This window comes from Nanorana parkeri, unplaced genomic scaffold (assembly GCF_000935625.1).
Source record: "Nanorana parkeri isolate BGI_ZX_2015 unplaced genomic scaffold, ASM93562v1 scaffold700, whole genome shotgun sequence".
In the NCBI taxonomy this organism is placed as follows: Eukaryota; Metazoa; Chordata; class Amphibia; order Anura; family Dicroglossidae; genus Nanorana; species Nanorana parkeri.
In genome coordinates this window covers 843,516-861,738 of record NW_017306968.1, presented here as the reverse complement: position 1 = coordinate 861,738, position 18,223 = coordinate 843,516, and the positions used below count along the sequence as shown (strand labels likewise).

Sequence of the window (18,223 nt, the reverse complement as noted above, 5' to 3'; positions counted from 1 at the left end):
CCCCCACTAAGAGGAGTGGACCTGAGAGAGAAGGTTCTCTCTCAGGTCCGCTTCTCTGCTCAGTGGGCAAGTGCAATAGCCAGCCTGCTATTGACTATTACAATTTGCAATAGCCAATAGCAGTCTTGCTATTGCTCCCGGCTGTTTACATTCACCTGCCAGCTGTGTTAATGGTAACTCTCAAGCAGCCTCAGGGATGGCGGCTTGAGAGTTACCATTAACTCTCAAACAAGCAGAAACTACAGTTATCCGGCACCTACCGATCCTGTGGGTGCCGAATAACTGGGAGATTTCTGTACAGTGTGGTACAGTGAACTCCATCATAAATGCGATCGATCACAACCCGAGGAGCATCTGTATTCTGAGCTGCAGAGAGCAGAGTGCACGAACACACAGAAGTAGCCAATAGTGTTGTTTTTATTTTCTTGGAGGAAAGGACACTTAGTTCTGCCATCTCAATAACCCAAACATGCAGTTTCTACACTACAAATTCTAATAAATATTCAGTTGGAAGAGGGGGCATCTGGCTGATCAGCTCCAGACAGGTGCATGAAGAGGTCTCCAAGTTCAGTCACGTCGTCCTCCATGGTGGGAATATTTCTGTGCTCTCGATCTTCAATGAAATCCCACAATCTAACCGCATTGAAGAACTGCAAAAATAATAAAATCAAGACCGGGTTCAGGGAAACTATCACCTTTGAGTATTGCCATGCATTGTCTTTTATGAATATCATTTATTCTTTTTTTCTGACAAGTTTAACTTTAAAATATTTTATATGTTTTACTATGAAAAACAGAAAGGAAAGCTGCATTGCCATATATTGTTTAGAATCTGTGATCTCGCATTGAGCTTTAGTGGCATTTGCATCATTACTAGACCCCCCCGGAAGGGCTCTTACCCGTACTGTGCCTTCAGATCCAAGCTGTTTCCGGGGTTTCTCTGGGTCTGCTCTGGTTCCGTCTGGGTATGCATGGAGGTAAAGACATTTTCCACCAAAAGGACAGGTGCCACGTCCCTGGTCAAAGTATTTACAGGCTTTCTTACTGAAACATAAAGAGGAAACTGGTCAGCCACTGCAGGATGTTTCTCTGGTTATAACCATTTGTATACGGTGTCATGTTTATTTCTAGGAAAAGCACTTTAAAAAACAGAAAGCCTTCAATATTATCTAAGTATACAATAGAACATGTAACAGTTACAGATAAAGAAAATTGCCCCCCTTTTGTTCCATCACGCAGGGGTTTCTATCATCGGCAATTCACGCACTATTCTCTCACCCTCTGCCATGCCCGTGTACTACCTGAAATTCTTTAATGATCACAATGCTTGCAGGCCAATCATCTAAATTGAGATGCCCCTATTCCTCTCTGTATGTATAATTTAGAGGGACATGTAATCTTCACTAAATCGTGGTGTCCTCTGTGTCCTTCTTCCAGAGCTGTGCTGTAATCCAACATCAAACAACTTCTGTCCTTTGCCTCTGTGCAGAAGTTTCCTGTAATTAAGACTCCTCACTGCTACTCTCTCTCCTTGTGTAAGGTAATTGGTCTTCATGCGATAATACCAAACAGCGAGTGACTACTTTCCTCCATTAAAAGGGCTGACTGACATTTGTGTTGCCAATTACACAATACCTTTGAAATATCTCTATGATCCGATGATTTATAATCATTTCTAGGGGTACCAACAAATCTGTAAAGACCATTTTAGAATAAGCAATCATTGATCTATTTCCACACTCTTTGCTTTACTCTATGACACATCAAAGTCATGCAGGTACAGATGAGGCAATTCTATTTATTTTCATCAGGAGGAATAAAGCATTGCTGTAATGAGCTGTAAGGGTACCAACAAATTTGCCCATATCTGTACCTACGTTTCAAAAGTAAAAGTATATACAATCCATTAGGGCCCATTCACATTTGGCCATTCTGGTGGATTGTGTTAACATGCATTGCATTAAGGCAGCTCATTCAAATGAACACAAAATAAAAGAAAAAAAATGTGGTAACGCATGCATTGGGTGATGCTTCAATGTGCATGTTATTGCAATGCACTGCGATGGAGAAGTGCATGGACAGCACAGTGGCGTAGTCGATCTTCCTGCAAGGAGTTTGCATGTTCTCCCTATGATGCGTGGGTTTCCTCCGGGTACTCCGATTTCCTCTCACACGCCAAAGACATGCTGGAAGGTTAATTAGCTGCTGTCTAAATCGTCCCTGTACGTGTGCATGTGTGATAGGGACCTTAGATTGTAAGCTCCTTGAGGGCACGGACTGATGTGAATGCATGTAAGCATGTAAAGCATGTATGCATGTAAAGCGCTGTGTAAATTGTCTGCGCTATATAACTACCTGTAATAAATAAATAGTGCCTTAGAGATTTACACTGATGAAGGGAATATCGAGTACAGGTTTCCTAAACTTCAGGCACACATGCAAAGCAAGCACCTGAAGCGGCTGCATATGTGGTTCTGTATTCTGTGAAGCCTGTAAACCCCGGAGGCTCCAATCTGCAAATAACAATATCATTCCTTCAAACAGTGTGCTCTGCCCCCCTCCCCCCCATGTAAGGTCCATCATTACAATGGACACTGACCATGAGTTAGGTACAGAAGGATGAATGGGGCTCGACCATCCACAACCGCAGGAATCAAAGTTCTATTTGAATGATAATGTTTTCAATGTATGGGGCCCACATGATGGATAACAATACCCGCCGGTATTTCTAAGTGTCTGCGGGTTAGGAAATGTACCATGAAAAAAAGCTCTATTAAACTGAAACCCCATCAGTGTCAGCCATCGCCCTAGGAGCCCTGAATCCAAATCCAGCAATCATAAACCTGCCGATCGGACGATACATTTGGAGGTCCCCACTTACAGTTTTCTTTGTTTGATATGAAAAGTCAAACTCACCCCATTCCTTGCTTAAATGCATCAATAAGATCATTCTTCTTGCTCTGATCTTCCACCCAGTAAACACTGGGAATGACAAACTCTGATATCACGCGGCATTCTGGACAGGACCTGGTCAGAAGACAAAGGAAAATGACAAATGCTGCTGTGACCTGTTTTAACTGAAGTTATAATTCTGTTCAGCTAGTTTTGTGATTCACATACGCCTGCCAGACATTGTACACGGTGCTGACCACTGCAGTCATAGCAATGCTGCCTGGTTCAAGGCTGTGAACGGCTAATGAAGGAATTGCTCTACAATCCTGTGCAATGCATTAAAGATTAATTGGCTCGAATTGTCCCTTCATTATCTAGTCTCAATGCTAATGTGAAGGGGATTACCGGAGGATAGTACAACGGCATATTGAAGAACAATTTTCCAACATAGGAGAGTATTTTAATGGATACATCATTTCTTTTGATTTGAATACTGTATGACTCTAAACCCAAGCACTTACTTTATGACTGGATTCTCAAACTGTCTGGCACATCTCCACTGTCGGATACAGGAGAGGCAGTACGTGTGGTTGCAGTTGGACAGGATACCGAATCTCCGCTCTGACGGTGAAGGCTTTTCATAGACAACCTCCATGCAGATACTGCACACCTTGTCCTGGCTTGCCTGGAAGGCAAAGGCCTTTTCCATCTCCAGTTCAAATGTGTCCATACATAGCTAGAAGAAACAAATAATACGATACACTTCAGCTCCAGAAATATGTGCATACTAGATACACAGAAGCACCTACAAGCTGAACATGCAGGAAAGCCGCGATCTTCTGAAAATACTGCATGTCAAGCTGATCCACAAATGTGTCATCTTCAAGTCACTGACCCAAAGCACGGATGCAGATCAGGAGCTCTGATCTTTGTACATTTCAGGGTCAGTATCTCAAGCAGAGCTGAACCACCGGACTGTCAAGACAAAGATTGTTCATGCTCTAACACTCAATCAAACCGTCTTGTGGAATCCGAGGGAATTCGGTGTACACTGACACATGTAATGTAATAAATCAGGGGGCTCCTTCATATAAAACTTATTCAATATACTGTATATAAACCAAGGATATAGGTGTAACTGAAGAGGGTTACATGACAATTGAAGCTCAGACTGTTTATAAATATTTCCCACTAAACAGAAACCAAACAACAACATGTGGCTGATGATGATGATGGAGCTTGGGATGACCCATCAAGAAAAGCAAGAAGGCCATTACCATTGCTGTGCTCCCCACACAACACTATCTGCCCAACTATCATAGTAACCCTCTTACATTGCAGTACAGAGTTTGCCCCAACTTTACATAGTATTTGAGGTTGAATAAAGACATTAGTCCATCAAGTCCAACCTATTAGGATCTCATTCTAGGAGTACCCGTACCCCTGTATATTACGGTCCCTTAAGAAATCGTCCAAAAGTTTCTTGAACAATTCCACATTATTTGCTGAAATCACTGTCTGTGGCAGTGAGTTCCAGACCCTAACTGATCTTACTGTGAAGAACCCCCTTCGCCCCTTGTGCTGGAATTTTTTTTCCATCAATTTTAGGTGATGGCCTCTAGTTTTTGTAACGGAGTTAATTTTAAACAGTTTATCGCTAATGTTCCCGACAAGCATTCATGTTTGGGGTCAATGATTCACAAAGTATTAATGGGTCAGCATACAAGCAATTTCATTGGCCATTTCAGGCAATAAGAAGCCAAATTACTAACAAAAAGTCAATGTATTTGGGAAATTATATACACAGACAGACAGACACACACACACACACACACACACACAGACTCAGTACATCTACTGTATATATTGGATGCCTCATGTCTCAATTAAGAGTTGTGAAATCTAGACTGATTCAGATCGGCTCTTCTATCATTTGTATATTAGCTGGACTACAGCAGGCAAGTTCATGGACGTCGCCCTAACTACGATGCCGACACCAGAGGGATGTCCGACCATTTTTACCTTTTCATGTGACTTTCTCTGTTCCTGGTCATAGGGGTGAAGCACTTGCAGGTTGCAGATCTCACACATATCTCCATGCATATAGGTACAGCTTTCCCCATAGTGACATGCCCCTGCGGCTGCATAGGGGCAAAGCTGCTGGGGGTCCCCGGGATAAGGTGAGGCCGCCTCTCCTTCTTCCAGTCCTGTGCAGATGGCTTCCAGGTAAGAGTGTGGTTTCAACACTTGATCAGTCACTTGAGTATCGCTGCTGTAGTTTTGGGGAAAAGCAGGATTTGGTCGATGTTTATCTTCTGCCAGTCCCGATAAATCTAATGGCATTAGACACACACATTTGATAGTTAGGAATTCACATGAAATTTGGAGAGTCACAGCCTCTAGTTAAGTGTAGTTCATACCATTTTGTTTCCTTATTTTTTGATTAACGTGTTAAAAAGTAAAATAAATTGGCTTAACCTTCCAGTACCAATTCTATCACAAGACAAGGTCAGCACTGCACAGCTCCTACCTATTGTTCATTTGAAAGAATAGCTCAAACCAAAAGCATCACAGTTATATTTGCAGCTTAGCTGTAGTGTCTGCATTCCTTTTCAGCAGGTACACACAATACCCGTCCATCTTGCCAGAACTGCAGAATTCTTGTCACTTTGTGTAAATGATCTTCTTTCCAAGCAATCCCCTCTAAACGACTAATTCTACTGCCTCCTCGTGTAACAGAAATGAACTGAAGACCATGAGCCCACAAAGTAGGGTAGCCTAAGGTTACCACGATGGATCCTCCATAGATACAGTGGAGTGAGTCTGTCCTGAAAAGCTCGATGCTTTTCAGCTCACTCCACTGGACTGGTGAGCTGCAATATATTACGTATTTGGGGGGTTTAGCAGTAAAGTATTTCCATATTCTGAACAAGCAGTATAATCCCTCTAAAAACAAGCCATCATTCATCTCTGTATCTATAAGCATTGTGGAGGAAAAAAAAAGTTCACCACACAGGCACTGTGAGGGGAATTTATCACAACCTCATTGCAACCAATCAGCTTCTCTCTCTCATTTTCAAATCTCACCTGTGCAAACTGAAGAGAGATGCTGATTGGTTGCCATGGGGAACTGCTCCAGATTATTTCTGCTCCAGTTTTGATAAAACCCCCCCCCCGTGTGTTTTTTGGAAAGCAGACCTTGGCATCCCACCAGCCCTCTAATATAAGCAACCAGCAGATGCTTCTAAGCTATTAGATGGGGACTGAAAGAAGTCCTGGGTATGATCTTTGAGAAGGAATAACTTTACACGAACCACTTGAGTCCCCACTTTTTTATCTCCCTAAATCCCAGAGGCTTTTTTTGTTTTGGTGATGTCTGTCTTCTGCACATTTCAGCTTTTGTAATCTACCTTAACATATTATATTTTGATTTTATCAGGACAGAAATGGCAATTTGGTAGCAAATCTGGACACATAGATTTAAAAAAAAAAAAAATTTATAGGGAAAAAAACATAGTAAAATGTTTATTTTTATTTTTGTTCATGCAAATTTCTCAAAGCAATGTTTAAGTAATTTGTGCACCCCCGTATATTTACCTCCAAATATAAATCAACAATGTCCTCTGTTTAAAATTTTGATCACATTAGTGCAACTTTTAAGCAGGGTAGTGAAATGGTAAAGCTGAAAGCAAATGTATGCGTTTTACTGTATTGGAGCTTTTTATTATTACATATTTATTTATTCATTTATATTGATATTTATATAGCGCCAAAAATGTATGCAGCGCTTTACATAGAGCACATTCACATCAGTCCCTGCCCTCAAAGAGCTTACAAGCATTAACATAAAATGTACCACCCCAAGTACAATGATCACCTATAACACTTCTAGTAATCCACATATGTTTGTATTTAACATGTTGCAACAATAAATATCTCCATTATCTTTGTTATATGGATGTCCCCAAACAACCAAGAATAGGCAAGTGTAATCTAGACCACTTTTTAGGTTCCAAAGAGCTCGAATAGCTTCCAGTTATTATATCAAGAAGACAAGCAATGGATGGATTAGTCAAGTATTGGTCATACCCAGAACAGCAACAAAATAATGTGCATCTATTGCTATATTATATTAAGATGTGTCATCGCTATCCATCAGGGAGCATAATGATACATGGAACAACAATTCCTCAATTTCAGGTGTCTAGTAAACAATGTCTCAGTTATCCCAGATAGATCGGTTTCTTTCAAAGAAGAAAAATTTGATATAGTGGTGATAATTAGGGATGCACCGAAATTTCAGCTGCCCAAACATATCAGACGAAAATGGCACTTTTGGCAAAGTACCAAAAGTGCCATCTTTCGGCCGAAATAGAGGTGCATCCCTGTTTTCTCTCCTCCCCACTGGGCGCTGCCCTGTGTCCCAGCAGGGAGGAAACGGCCACAGGAGGCCGAGCGGTGCGGGGGAGGAAAGCACTGTGAGCGGTCGGCGTCTCTCCTCCCACACCGCTCAGCCTCTTGTGAAAGTTTCTCTCCTCCCCGCTGGGACTCAGAGCCCCAGAGTCATTATGGAGAGCGGGTACAAACATTCAGTAATCGCTGAGTGAGTGAGTGTTTGTAAATAATTGAGGTGGATCGTTGGGGAGCCCTCCACACCTTGCAGCAGTCACGGCCAATAAATAAAATGGTGCTTGCAGTTATAATCACGGACGGCGCCATGCAAACACAGGATAAAGAAGTAAATCACCACGTCTTTTTGCCTTGAGACGTGACACGTCTTTTTGCCCTGAGGAAGGGACCCTGTGTGGTCTCGAAACGTTGGCTTTGATTATTGCGACGTCTTTGTCCAATAAATAGACATATTGAATTACATTGTTGAGTGCTGGTGATTTACTTCTTTATCCTGTAAATAATTGAGGACAGAGTACGTTTACTGTGTCCACAATTATGAATGAATGGGAAGTTCCATCACCTCCTGTTCATTCATGATTGTGGACATGGTAAACATACTATCTCCACAAAACCGGAACACTCAGTATAGAGGAATCCTGTTCATTGATAACAGGGGCTGCAGAAAAAGACATTGAGGACTTTGTGTTCTCAATCTCTTTTTCTATTTTAAAAAATGGAAATATCAGGGGTCTGTTTAGAACCCTAATATTTCCCTGAAGCCCCCGACAGTAAAAGTAAAAAAAATTGAAATAATTTACTAGAAATAAAATATAAATTTTTTTAAAAGTTTATAAAAAATAAATTGAAAAAAATGTACAAAAAATTGAAAAGGTTAGAAAAAAAAAAGCATTTTCGGTTTCGCCCTGACATTTTTTTTCATTTCGGTTTTGAAATTTTCATTTCGCTGCACCTCTAGTGATAATATCTGGCATATAGTTGAGTCACTTATATGCGCAAACTAAATGTCAACCAATTGTCACCAAAAAGTAAGATGTGACCGTAGAGTCCCATTAGTGAATCATGGAAGCTTGAGCATCCACAAATCCTCTTTATGACATATAAGGGAGCATATGGGAAATCCGGTTGGTACCAGTGTACTCCCATTACATTGCAATTTGTCACATGCAGGAACTATATAGTACCCAGAGTTCCACATGTCACAATAAGCTCATATCATAATATCAAAGTTCTGTCAAATGCTTTCTGAGCAAGTACCAATATGTCACCCGAGTTCAGTGTGTTGGAAATAGGATATTGTGTATCCAGAATAAGTTCCGCATATACGTCCATCAAATTTAACAGACAAAGTGTCCCAAAGGCTAAAAAAAGTGATAATATTGTTGCAGCATGTTACATGTAAATTCAGTGGATTACTAGAAGTAATACAAAGGATTTTTGTACAGTATGTGGCTTGTCAATGTTTTTTTAAAACCTGCACTGCAGCCCCAGGACACATCCTAGTACTTCTGGGTGCGGGGCACACAAGCACCAGACCTTCCAGCGATTGGTGGCTAAGCAGGTAATTGCCAGTCCCAAATCAACAATGCCTAGTGGAGTGCAAGTAGCAACAATAAGTTTTGGTCGGTGTACCCATAGGATTTTAGTAGGGGTTGCAGCATGGACAAGGGTAGCAGACATGAACTTGGAAGCCTTCTACACTGCAGGAAGGTTATTTTGTGTTGTTTCATACAGGTCCACGTTATTCTTATATCTACCTACCACGATCTCGGAGTACAAGGCTCTTCTTCTCACGCCTTTGATTGGTACTTTTCATGACAACTGGTGAAACCTCAGGGGCAGGTGACGGAGTAGAAGGTGATTCTTGAGTGACAGATGGGATACTTTGAGGGGTATAAACTGTGAGAGGAGATGATGGTTTTACATGATCATACCTGCCAAAAAAAAAAAGAGAACACTTTAATATTCTCCAAGAAGGAGCTATAATACCAAGACAGACTTGGAGGATGAATTGAGAAAAGTTTCTATTGATCCTTTACTATCTATTTTGTTTTCTTTATTTTCCAAGACATATTTCTTCATTCAAGATATCATCTACAAGCTACTGATCTGGGATCTCTACGCAGCTATCCGGATCGGCTAATCCTTGGAGGCCGTACCCTGACTCCGCTGCACTGAAGATTGCGGGACCTGTCTGGAATGTGTCCTTCAGGCACTGGGCTCTGGCAGTGGTACTTCCCAGAAGTTTGGGTACTGTATTAGTTAGCCGCAGACAGATCCAGTGACCGGTGTGACCGAGTCCTGGGAACTCTGAGTACATCATTTGAGCTGTTTGGCGCTTACTCAACTTGGTATGCTTAACTACCATCATTAATCCTCTCTGCTGTCTGTTTCTTTGGAAAGTGTTAACATGCTGAGGAATTACATGCTGCATCATCGGTCTGAGTACCATACATGCACACTCCCTACTCTGTTTTCCTTGTTAGCCCCCTATGTGATAGCAAAAAAAGTGTTAAAAAAGAAAAAATCACATATAAAATGTTTTTTTTTAAAGTCCTCCCCATGTGCAAACACGTGTCGGGTGCGCTTATGTGCAAAAACGTCAGAGTGAGAGCAATAAGTCTAGGGCCATCAATCAATGTTAACACTAAACTGATGACCAGTAAAAGCTTTTAAAGCATCGCCTATGGGACATTTGGGGCATTTTAGTTTTTTGTGGTTTCATGGACGCACACAATTTTAAGGCTTGACATGTTTGGTATCTATTTACCTAGCGTGACCCTGCCTTTTATATTTTACCAAAAATTGGGTAATAAATTCTGTTTCTGTGCACTAAATTTCATTTTAATGTGTTTTATCCTAAAAATACCGGTTTGATAAACATTTGTGCAAATACCGTGCGACATACAAATTTACAACTAGCATCTTTATCGTCCACAGGGCCTCCGCTTTCAGAAAATATATCATTGTTTGGGGGTTTTAGGTTGCTTTCTAGCCAAAAATTCAGATTTTATCATGTGTGCGCAAATAGCAAGAAATTGCTCCGGACAGCAAGTGGTTAACATCATGGCTTGAGACAGGAGTCTCTCAGATTCAGTAATTCCCATGCCTTTAAAAGCTAGGAAGTCTACCTCCAATAAGGTCTACCATCGAACATGGAAAGCTTACTTCACTTGGTGTAGGGGAAGAAGGGTTCACAAATACTAACCTTTGTACAGTCTAGTTTGGTGCTTTGTACCATAAAAGACTGCACCTCTTATTCCTTAATAAGGACCCTGCAAACATTCTCATATTCTACATTACATTCTTGAAGGAAAAGTATATCCATAATGCTCCATAATAATCCTCCATAAAGAGGACCTGTCATGTAAATTGGCTATTACATAGGGGGCTTCTTAGCCCCCCATGTAATAGCAATAAAGCTGTGTGTAAAAAAAAAAAAGTAAAATAAAGAAGCATAAAAAAAATTACAAAAAAAAAAACATTTTTAAAGTCCCCGCCCCCCACATGCACATATGCGTCGGGGGCGCCTTTGTGTGAAAACGACGATTGCGCCTATTGTGCCGCACATGTTAAATATCGCCGCAAACGTCGGAGTGAGAGCAATCATTTTAGAGCCATTAAACACTGATAACACTAAACGGATGAGCCTATGGGCATTTTTTGGGATTTTGCAGGCGCACGCAATTTTAAGGCTTGACATGTTTGGTGTCTATTTACCCGACGTGACCCCAACTTTTATATTTTACTAAAAATATGGGTAAGAATAAATGTTTTATAGCAGAACGTAGGGAAACTTTTTTTTTTTTTGCATTTATGGTACTTTTTTCATTATATAGTAAAAAAAAACAAAAAACCCCCCCCCCCCCCCAATGGTGATTATATACCTCCAGAAAGCTCTATCTGTCCCCCATTTTTTTAACATAAATTGCAAGACGATAGTCTGGACTGGTGCTGACCATGCTGACTGGTGAAATTTTCGACTGACTGGTGAGGCACCATCAAATTTTTCAAGCCCTGTACATATATATAAAAGTAGCTGCAGGATCTCTATAGTGGGGGAGCGGATGCACGTGATAACTAAATATAATTGTCATGATCCATACCTGCAGCGAGACCCATAAGCGCACTGTCCTTTCTGATAGAAACGACAAATAGTGGATGGTTTACTCGTGGCCAAGTCATGTGAAAATAAACAGCGGTTTCCTTCTCGACACACGCCATGTATGAAATATCTGAAAATAAGAGAAAAAGGTTATATTTTCTGCTTCACAGAATACAAAACTGAGCTAGAATATCGGCAGCTTTAACCCCTTCATGACTGAGGCCTTTTTTTCATTTTTTGTACCCATGTTATATTCCACATTTTAGGCCTCCAAAAAAGAGCAAGATAAAAATGAATAGCCCATTAAACGATAAAATAAAACCAGAGTCTGCCGCAATCTTGAGCGTCGATCCAGAGATTTCCCTAGCAGTACTTTCCTCTGCCACTAGATGCCCTCAGTGTGTTGGCCACTATCATTTATCCCGCTTCCTCTGAACTCAGGTCATCCTGGACCCGCCCCAGCCTGTGACTGGACAGTAAAAAGACTGAACACCTCCCATATCACCAAATATATTATAGTGCACATATAACGTTAAGCTCTCACCCTTAACTAAAGTATGAAGCTCACCAGATAGAAAATAAGTCACTGTGTAAACTTGCAGATAACGCCTGTTTTGGCAAGACAGTATTCTCTATTCAGGCTTTGCTCCTGTGTGCTGAAAGGGTGGCTTGAAGCGTGACTGCAGTCTGAGATTTGGAGATTGTGAAGGGACAGAGGCAGTCCCCGTCTGGACAGAGCAGTGTGTATGAGCTAAACAAGTAGCAATCTGTATGTGAATAGACAACGTGTCCAATGTGGTGATTGATGGAAGCAATTGGGCAGATAGGCCTTAATCCAATCAAGCATCTGCCCTGGAAAAACAAATCTGATCCATAGAGGCCCCACCGCACAACTTACAGTACTTAAAGGATCTCCTACTGACGGCATGGTGCCAGATACCACAGCATACCTTCAGAGGTGTAGTGGCCTACTCAATATTAGGCAGGTGGTCAATGCTCATGGTCATAATACTGAGCTCAAACTCTATGGTCAAGTACAGTACACAGACCCTATATTATACTGGTGAACACTACTTACTGCCCTATAGCAATGTATAACACTAATCTCAAGTACAGTACGCAGACCCTGTATTACTGAACACCACTTACTGCCCTATAGCAGTTTAGAACCCTTAACCCTATAGTGAAGTACAGTACACAACGATTATAGGACAGAGCACTGTACACGTCATCTACTATATGACAAAACAACATCATCCAATCAGATGATACAACATTCAGTTCTTACCCTACTGTAACACATGAAGTTCCCATTACTGAACTTCTCCCTGCTCTATAGCAGAGTACAATACTTATCCCTATAGTAAAATATACACAGCCCACATCACCCATTATATTACAGACCACTGTGCATAGCTCTTATCCCCTACTATACAACACAATAGATGTTAGGAGGACAGAACATTTAACTCTCATCCACGGGCCACAATTTCAGGTTGGAAGAAAGGCATTTTAGCCTGAAGGTGCCCATACGCTGCTTGATTCACTTTTTTCCTTTCAAACGAAAATCGAACAGTTGATTGAACACAAACGATTATTTTTACTGTAATCCCGTTCAAATTTTCTTGCAGGGTCAGGCTGGAAAGCTTTTTTCACATCGAACTAAAAATCGATGGATTAGTGGCGTTTCGTAAAATTGCAGCAAGAACACTGCACATGCGCAAACGAAAATCCGTTCTGTCCATCGAAAAAATTTGGCGAGTTGGTATTGCTAATAAACGATTATCGAAATTGACATTGGTCTTTGCATGATGGGGTGTTTCAGCTAGAATCCAACAAAGGTTCTTGGTAGCAATGAACATTTCTGATTGAAAATCTATAGGTGTATGGCCAGCTGTGGATAGTGCAAGGGGTTTTGTAGTGTTACAGCAAAGACAATTCCGCAGGTTCGCGGCTATAGTAATAGCCACCAACGAGCGGAATCCGTGCAGATGTAAAGATGTTACCCTTTTAATGCAATGCGGTCTTCCGCACTGAAAACCACATAGGAAACACAAACGCTACATGTGAATGGAGCCTAAGAACAGGATCACACTATTTTACGGACCAGATCTGGAAGGCAGTGCATTGCATTTTGCCGTCTTCAGAGATTTGTTTTAGCTTAAAATGGTCTTATAGATGCGTTTCTATGCATTCCAGACCAGACAAAATAGGACAAGCAGTATTTGTCAGGTCTGAAACAGACTGCGCTGATGTAAACAGAGGCCAGAAATAGCATAGGGATACATAAGTATGCATTTTGGGTCCGGAAGCAATCTGGTCTGGAGATGATCCGGATGTGGTGTGAATGGGCGCTTAGGATGGACATCATTCTCAATACAATTATTATGATACAGTAATTATTAATAAACTAAACGTGAGACTGTAGTCCATCACAGGAGAGAGCTTGGAGTGGTGACTACTATACAACACACACAGGGACCATGGAACAAAAATAGCCACCCTCCAAAAGGAAGGACAGTGTCCGCACCAATTCAGAGATGATTTGAGGATCTACACCAGAGTGATACACAAATAAGATACATTTGTGTTAATAGTTAAGGTACTTGAGAGCGTTTTTAAGATTTAACTCCTGAGTTTCGTGTCACTTTAATTATGTAACCCTACAGTAAGACCTCATTCACACTGGCAGTGTCAAAACGGTTATGTGTTTAGAGCACACTTCTAACTACATATTCAGATTTTGTGTTTCACTGTATTCAGAGAATATCAGATGGGGCGGGGGGGTATAAAAAATGGAGCAAGTGTACATAGTAACCAATCAGCTTCTATCTCCAGCTTGTTCAGTTAAGATTTGAAAATGAAAGAGAGAAGCTCATTGGTTGCCATAGACAACTGCTCCAGTTTTTTTTTTTCCAGTAATTTTTATTTGAAATATAAGAGATACAGATACATTTATGTAAAAAAAAAAAACACACACAAAAAACCTGCTCCAGTTTTGATAAATCCTCACTCTAAATGTGGCTAAAAGCATGTAAATGGAGCTTTAAGCAGGAACATCTAAACACAGGAAAAAGTGACGCAGGAGGCATTGAAATAGTTTATATTTCCCAGATAACTTCTCCTGTGTTTAGAAAAGCTAGACAGTGGAATGTCGGTGTAAATGAGGTCTAAAGAGAGGATTAACCTCTTGCCGTCCGCCCGTAGTAAAAAAACGGACGGACGGCACTGCAGCATCTGCGGGTTGCCGTCTCCAGACGGCAATTTTTTTCTGCTCGCGCGAGCCCCCTAGCGGGCACGCACGGGCAGAAAAGACCCGATCAGTGCACACACCCGTTACCGGGTGTTTCACATATAGGCGATCGGTAAAAAAATAAAACCCCCAGTGGTGAATAAATACCACCAAAAGAAAGCTCTATCTGTCCCCAAAAAAGGGTATAAAATTCATTTCAGTACAGCGCTGCATGACGGAATAAATGTCAGTTAAAGTACCGCAGCGCTGAATACTGAAAAATGGCCTGGATGGGAAGGGGGTTTAACACCGCGGATGTCAACTGGTTAAAAGGAGCACCACTCACTGACCTATAGCCCCATGGTTCAGTGCACATCACCACCTATGGAGGGAAGAACACTGAGCCCTCACCTCACTGTATTGTTATATTACAGATCCCTGTACACAGTCCTGACCTCCCCCAGTACTATATATCACTATACCGGAGGACAATAGAGTGAGTTCCCCCCTCTGTACAGGAAGGAGCCCCCATTACAGAGCACTGAGCACTCACCGCACTGTATTGTTATAATACAGATCCCTGTACACAGTCCTGACCTCCTCCAGTACTATATAGGAGGACAATAGACTGGGCTCCCCCCGCTGTACAGGAAGGAGCCCCCATTAGAACACCACTCGATGCCCTAACTACAGAGTAGAAGACTGAGCTGAACTCTGTACTCGGCCCTCTCCCTCCGTACACAGAACTTCACCCCACAACACAAAGCCCCAGCCCACCGTCCAGAACTCCCTCACTGTATTATTACAGTCCCCGGTCATACAAAGAGCCGTCCCCCTCCTCCCCCCGGGATAGGACACACACACATACACCGTGCGACAATCGCCCCCACCTGCACGTCACGTGTTTGGTGTTCATAGTTCGAGCCGGTTAACCCGTCACGCTTGTTATTGTTGCCTGCGTCTCTCCCCGGGGGCCCCTCCCCTATTCCTTCAAGACACCCCCCCGCCCGGCAGCACTACATGACGTCATTAAATGTGCAGCGCGGCCGTTGCTCCGGCCAGTAACAATAGCTGCGATCTTTAGTTCCGCCATGTGTGCGTTGTGTGAGGGAGATTTACACATTGTGGTATGTCACTGGCCTTTACTGCTGTCCCCTATATGCCCTGCTGGCCTGGCAAGGAAAGAGCTGGTGACTGTGAGAAACATGGCACCTAGTGACCGTGCCTTCAGAAATTACAGTGTATCCTATTCAAGTACAAACGTGATATATGGAAACGTACCAGTCCTTAGGTTTGGTGGCTGAATTTGTTTTTTCTTTCAGTTTTATCCTCTTTATCTCTTTATTTTCCCCTGGTAATCCTGCCAGTAACACTTTATGTCCTTGGGTGACAACACGCACTGTACTGTATTTATAAAGGAGCAGCGTTGTCACCCTAGGTCAGGAAGTGTGTGTGGGCTATAGAACACCTTCACATCTTATCAACATAACATAGGTGGGGGTGTTCTGTAGAACCAGGCAGGACTGATGATCCTGATTGAAATTTCAGTGGAACAGAGCACACAGGAAGTTACAAGCTCACTGGGATTCAACAGGTATTGTCTGACCCCAAATATGATAAAACACCTTTAATAGCATATTTAAATTAGAACTATGGCTTCACATAAAAAAAAATGTATGTGCCACAGTGCTTATTTATAAGTGAATCTGTCCTTACAGTTTTACCTTAGTCCTCTACAAAGTCCTACAAATTTCCTGCTAGTCCTACCAGTGAAGTCCATGTAATGCAACTTCCTGAGGTGTTGTGGTAACACTGCTGATGAATTCAGAGCAGAGTTGTCACCCTCAGGTAGGCTTCACCTTATTACATTACAGTGGGAGGACAAGATGTTGTAAGGGGTGTGGCTGTCAACATCATCACTGCTGATTCACAGGCCTGTAGCTTGTCAATCAGTACCTGCTAACACCTAGCCCTGCCCACTGCTGGTACAGAAACCCTCCTGCTGGGACCTGCAGTGTCTGGGAAGGGAGCATAGGAGACACAAATGAAGGAGGAGTAAGCTCAGTCAGTGGAGGTAAATGACGTTTTATGTTTGCTTTATGAGGATTACTATGAGGCTCACATAGTAACGACGTGGCACTTGTTTAGACTGTCATACAAAATCCATTAGTTGTACTTCAACAGACCAAAAGGGAGAAAATGCGTTTTGTTGCGCTTTACACGCTTTAAAGTAGAACGCGGCACCCTTACAGTCACATTAAAGGCAAAAGGTTTTTAAGCTTTTTTTAATGCTGATGAAATCACTTACAATGGGCGCTGATTCTTGATGTTTATAAGTTTTATTTCCCTGCAGAATCAGCTGGTCCTGACTTCCTATTATAGGGTGGATCCTTTTCCTTGCAGGGTCCTATGGAACCACTCTTGTGTAGTAAGCTGCATGTGTCTCCACAAACACACTGGCACAGTAAAGCAATCCTCTCCCCTACTCCCTGATCCCCACTAATCTCTCCTCCCCTCTCCATGCTAGTAGATGGACGGCTGCTTGGGACTGTGCTGTCCATTGTAATCTTGTATTGGACAGGAAGTTCAGGGAAGCCGAACTAAGAGAGTTGGAGCGGTTTGGAAACATGACCGCAAATGCTTGGGCAAAAATGAAGAAATACTTTGCTGGGCAATGTCTATTTGATTCATCTGGGTTTCTTTATTGAAAACAGTTTGAGAGTTTAATACTACTTTAAAAAACATCTCAAATGTGAAAAAATATCAATATGCCCCACTCCCCCTGCTCATGAGTCATTTCCAAACTAAAGGTTACAACTAGGGATGCACTGATATTAGTATTGGTATCGGTGCCGATACCGAGTATTGGGGCGAGTACTCGCCCAAATGCTCCGATACCTTACCTGATACTGGAACTTTCCTCTGACCGGCAGTGCCATAGGGGAATATGGAGCCAGCTTCCCAGGCCTACAGGAAGTCGGGCAACAAGTAATGATCCGCCTCCCTGATTGGCCAGGAAACCGGCTTTTGCAGATTGGCTGGGAAACCGGCTTCCCTGCCAATCAGCATCGAGCCAGCCGAATAGCCAGCTTGATGCTGATTGGCTCGGAAGCTGGCTTTCCAGTCAATCATCATCGAGCCGGCTTCCCAGCCAATCAAGTCAAATTCTGTGTCCTCAATCTCCTTTTTTATTTTTAAAGGGAAATATCAGGTCTGTTTAGCCCAGGGCTCGATAAATCCCAGGTCACCAATGCGACTAGATACTGCATCTTAGCGTCTGGGATTTTGTCAGCCCGTTCACCACACCTGTCTTCTCTGCCGCTTCCCCCCAGTAGATCCGTTGTAGGTCCTCTCCAGGGGCGTGGAATTCCTATCGCCCGACGCCCAGGACATGCAGTGCCGGGCGCTGGGTGGGTGTTTTTTTTTCTGCATTTATCCTGCTTCAAGAAAGCAGGGCTAGATGTAGAGCGGGGGAAGCCGGCGCTCATTATTGTACAAGTGATCCGCCCGCATCACTTGTATAGCAGCGTGCTCGTCCCCCCCTCCATGGTGCCCCCCTCCCCAGTCCGTCCCACCAGCCGCCC

The 18,223-nt window shown here is 42.5% G+C and overlaps 1 protein-coding gene across 2 annotated transcripts; it reads right to left on the bottom strand.

Moving 5' to 3' along the window:
* Positions 1-414: 414 nt before the first annotated feature.
* On the bottom strand, positions 415-15,662 carry MKRN2 (makorin ring finger protein 2). 2 transcript variants are annotated; one of them, XM_018563816.1, is made up of 8 exons: positions 15,530-15,659; positions 11,409-11,537; positions 9,064-9,236; positions 4,915-5,225; positions 3,414-3,628; positions 2,917-3,027; positions 900-1,044; positions 415-650 (listed from the first exon to the last, which is right to left on the bottom strand). In XM_018563816.1, exons 1-8 carry the CDS (start codon positions 15,553-15,555, stop codon positions 504-506), a joined length of 1,257 nt encoding a protein of 418 aa, XP_018419318.1. In that variant the 5' UTR covers positions 15,556-15,659; the 3' UTR covers positions 415-503. The 2 variants fall into 2 exon arrangements, with proteins under 2 accessions (XP_018419318.1, XP_018419319.1); XM_018563817.1 differs by lacking the exon at positions 11,409-11,537 and having other exon boundaries at positions 15,530-15,662.
* Between the last annotated feature and the right edge of the window lie 2,561 nt (positions 15,663-18,223).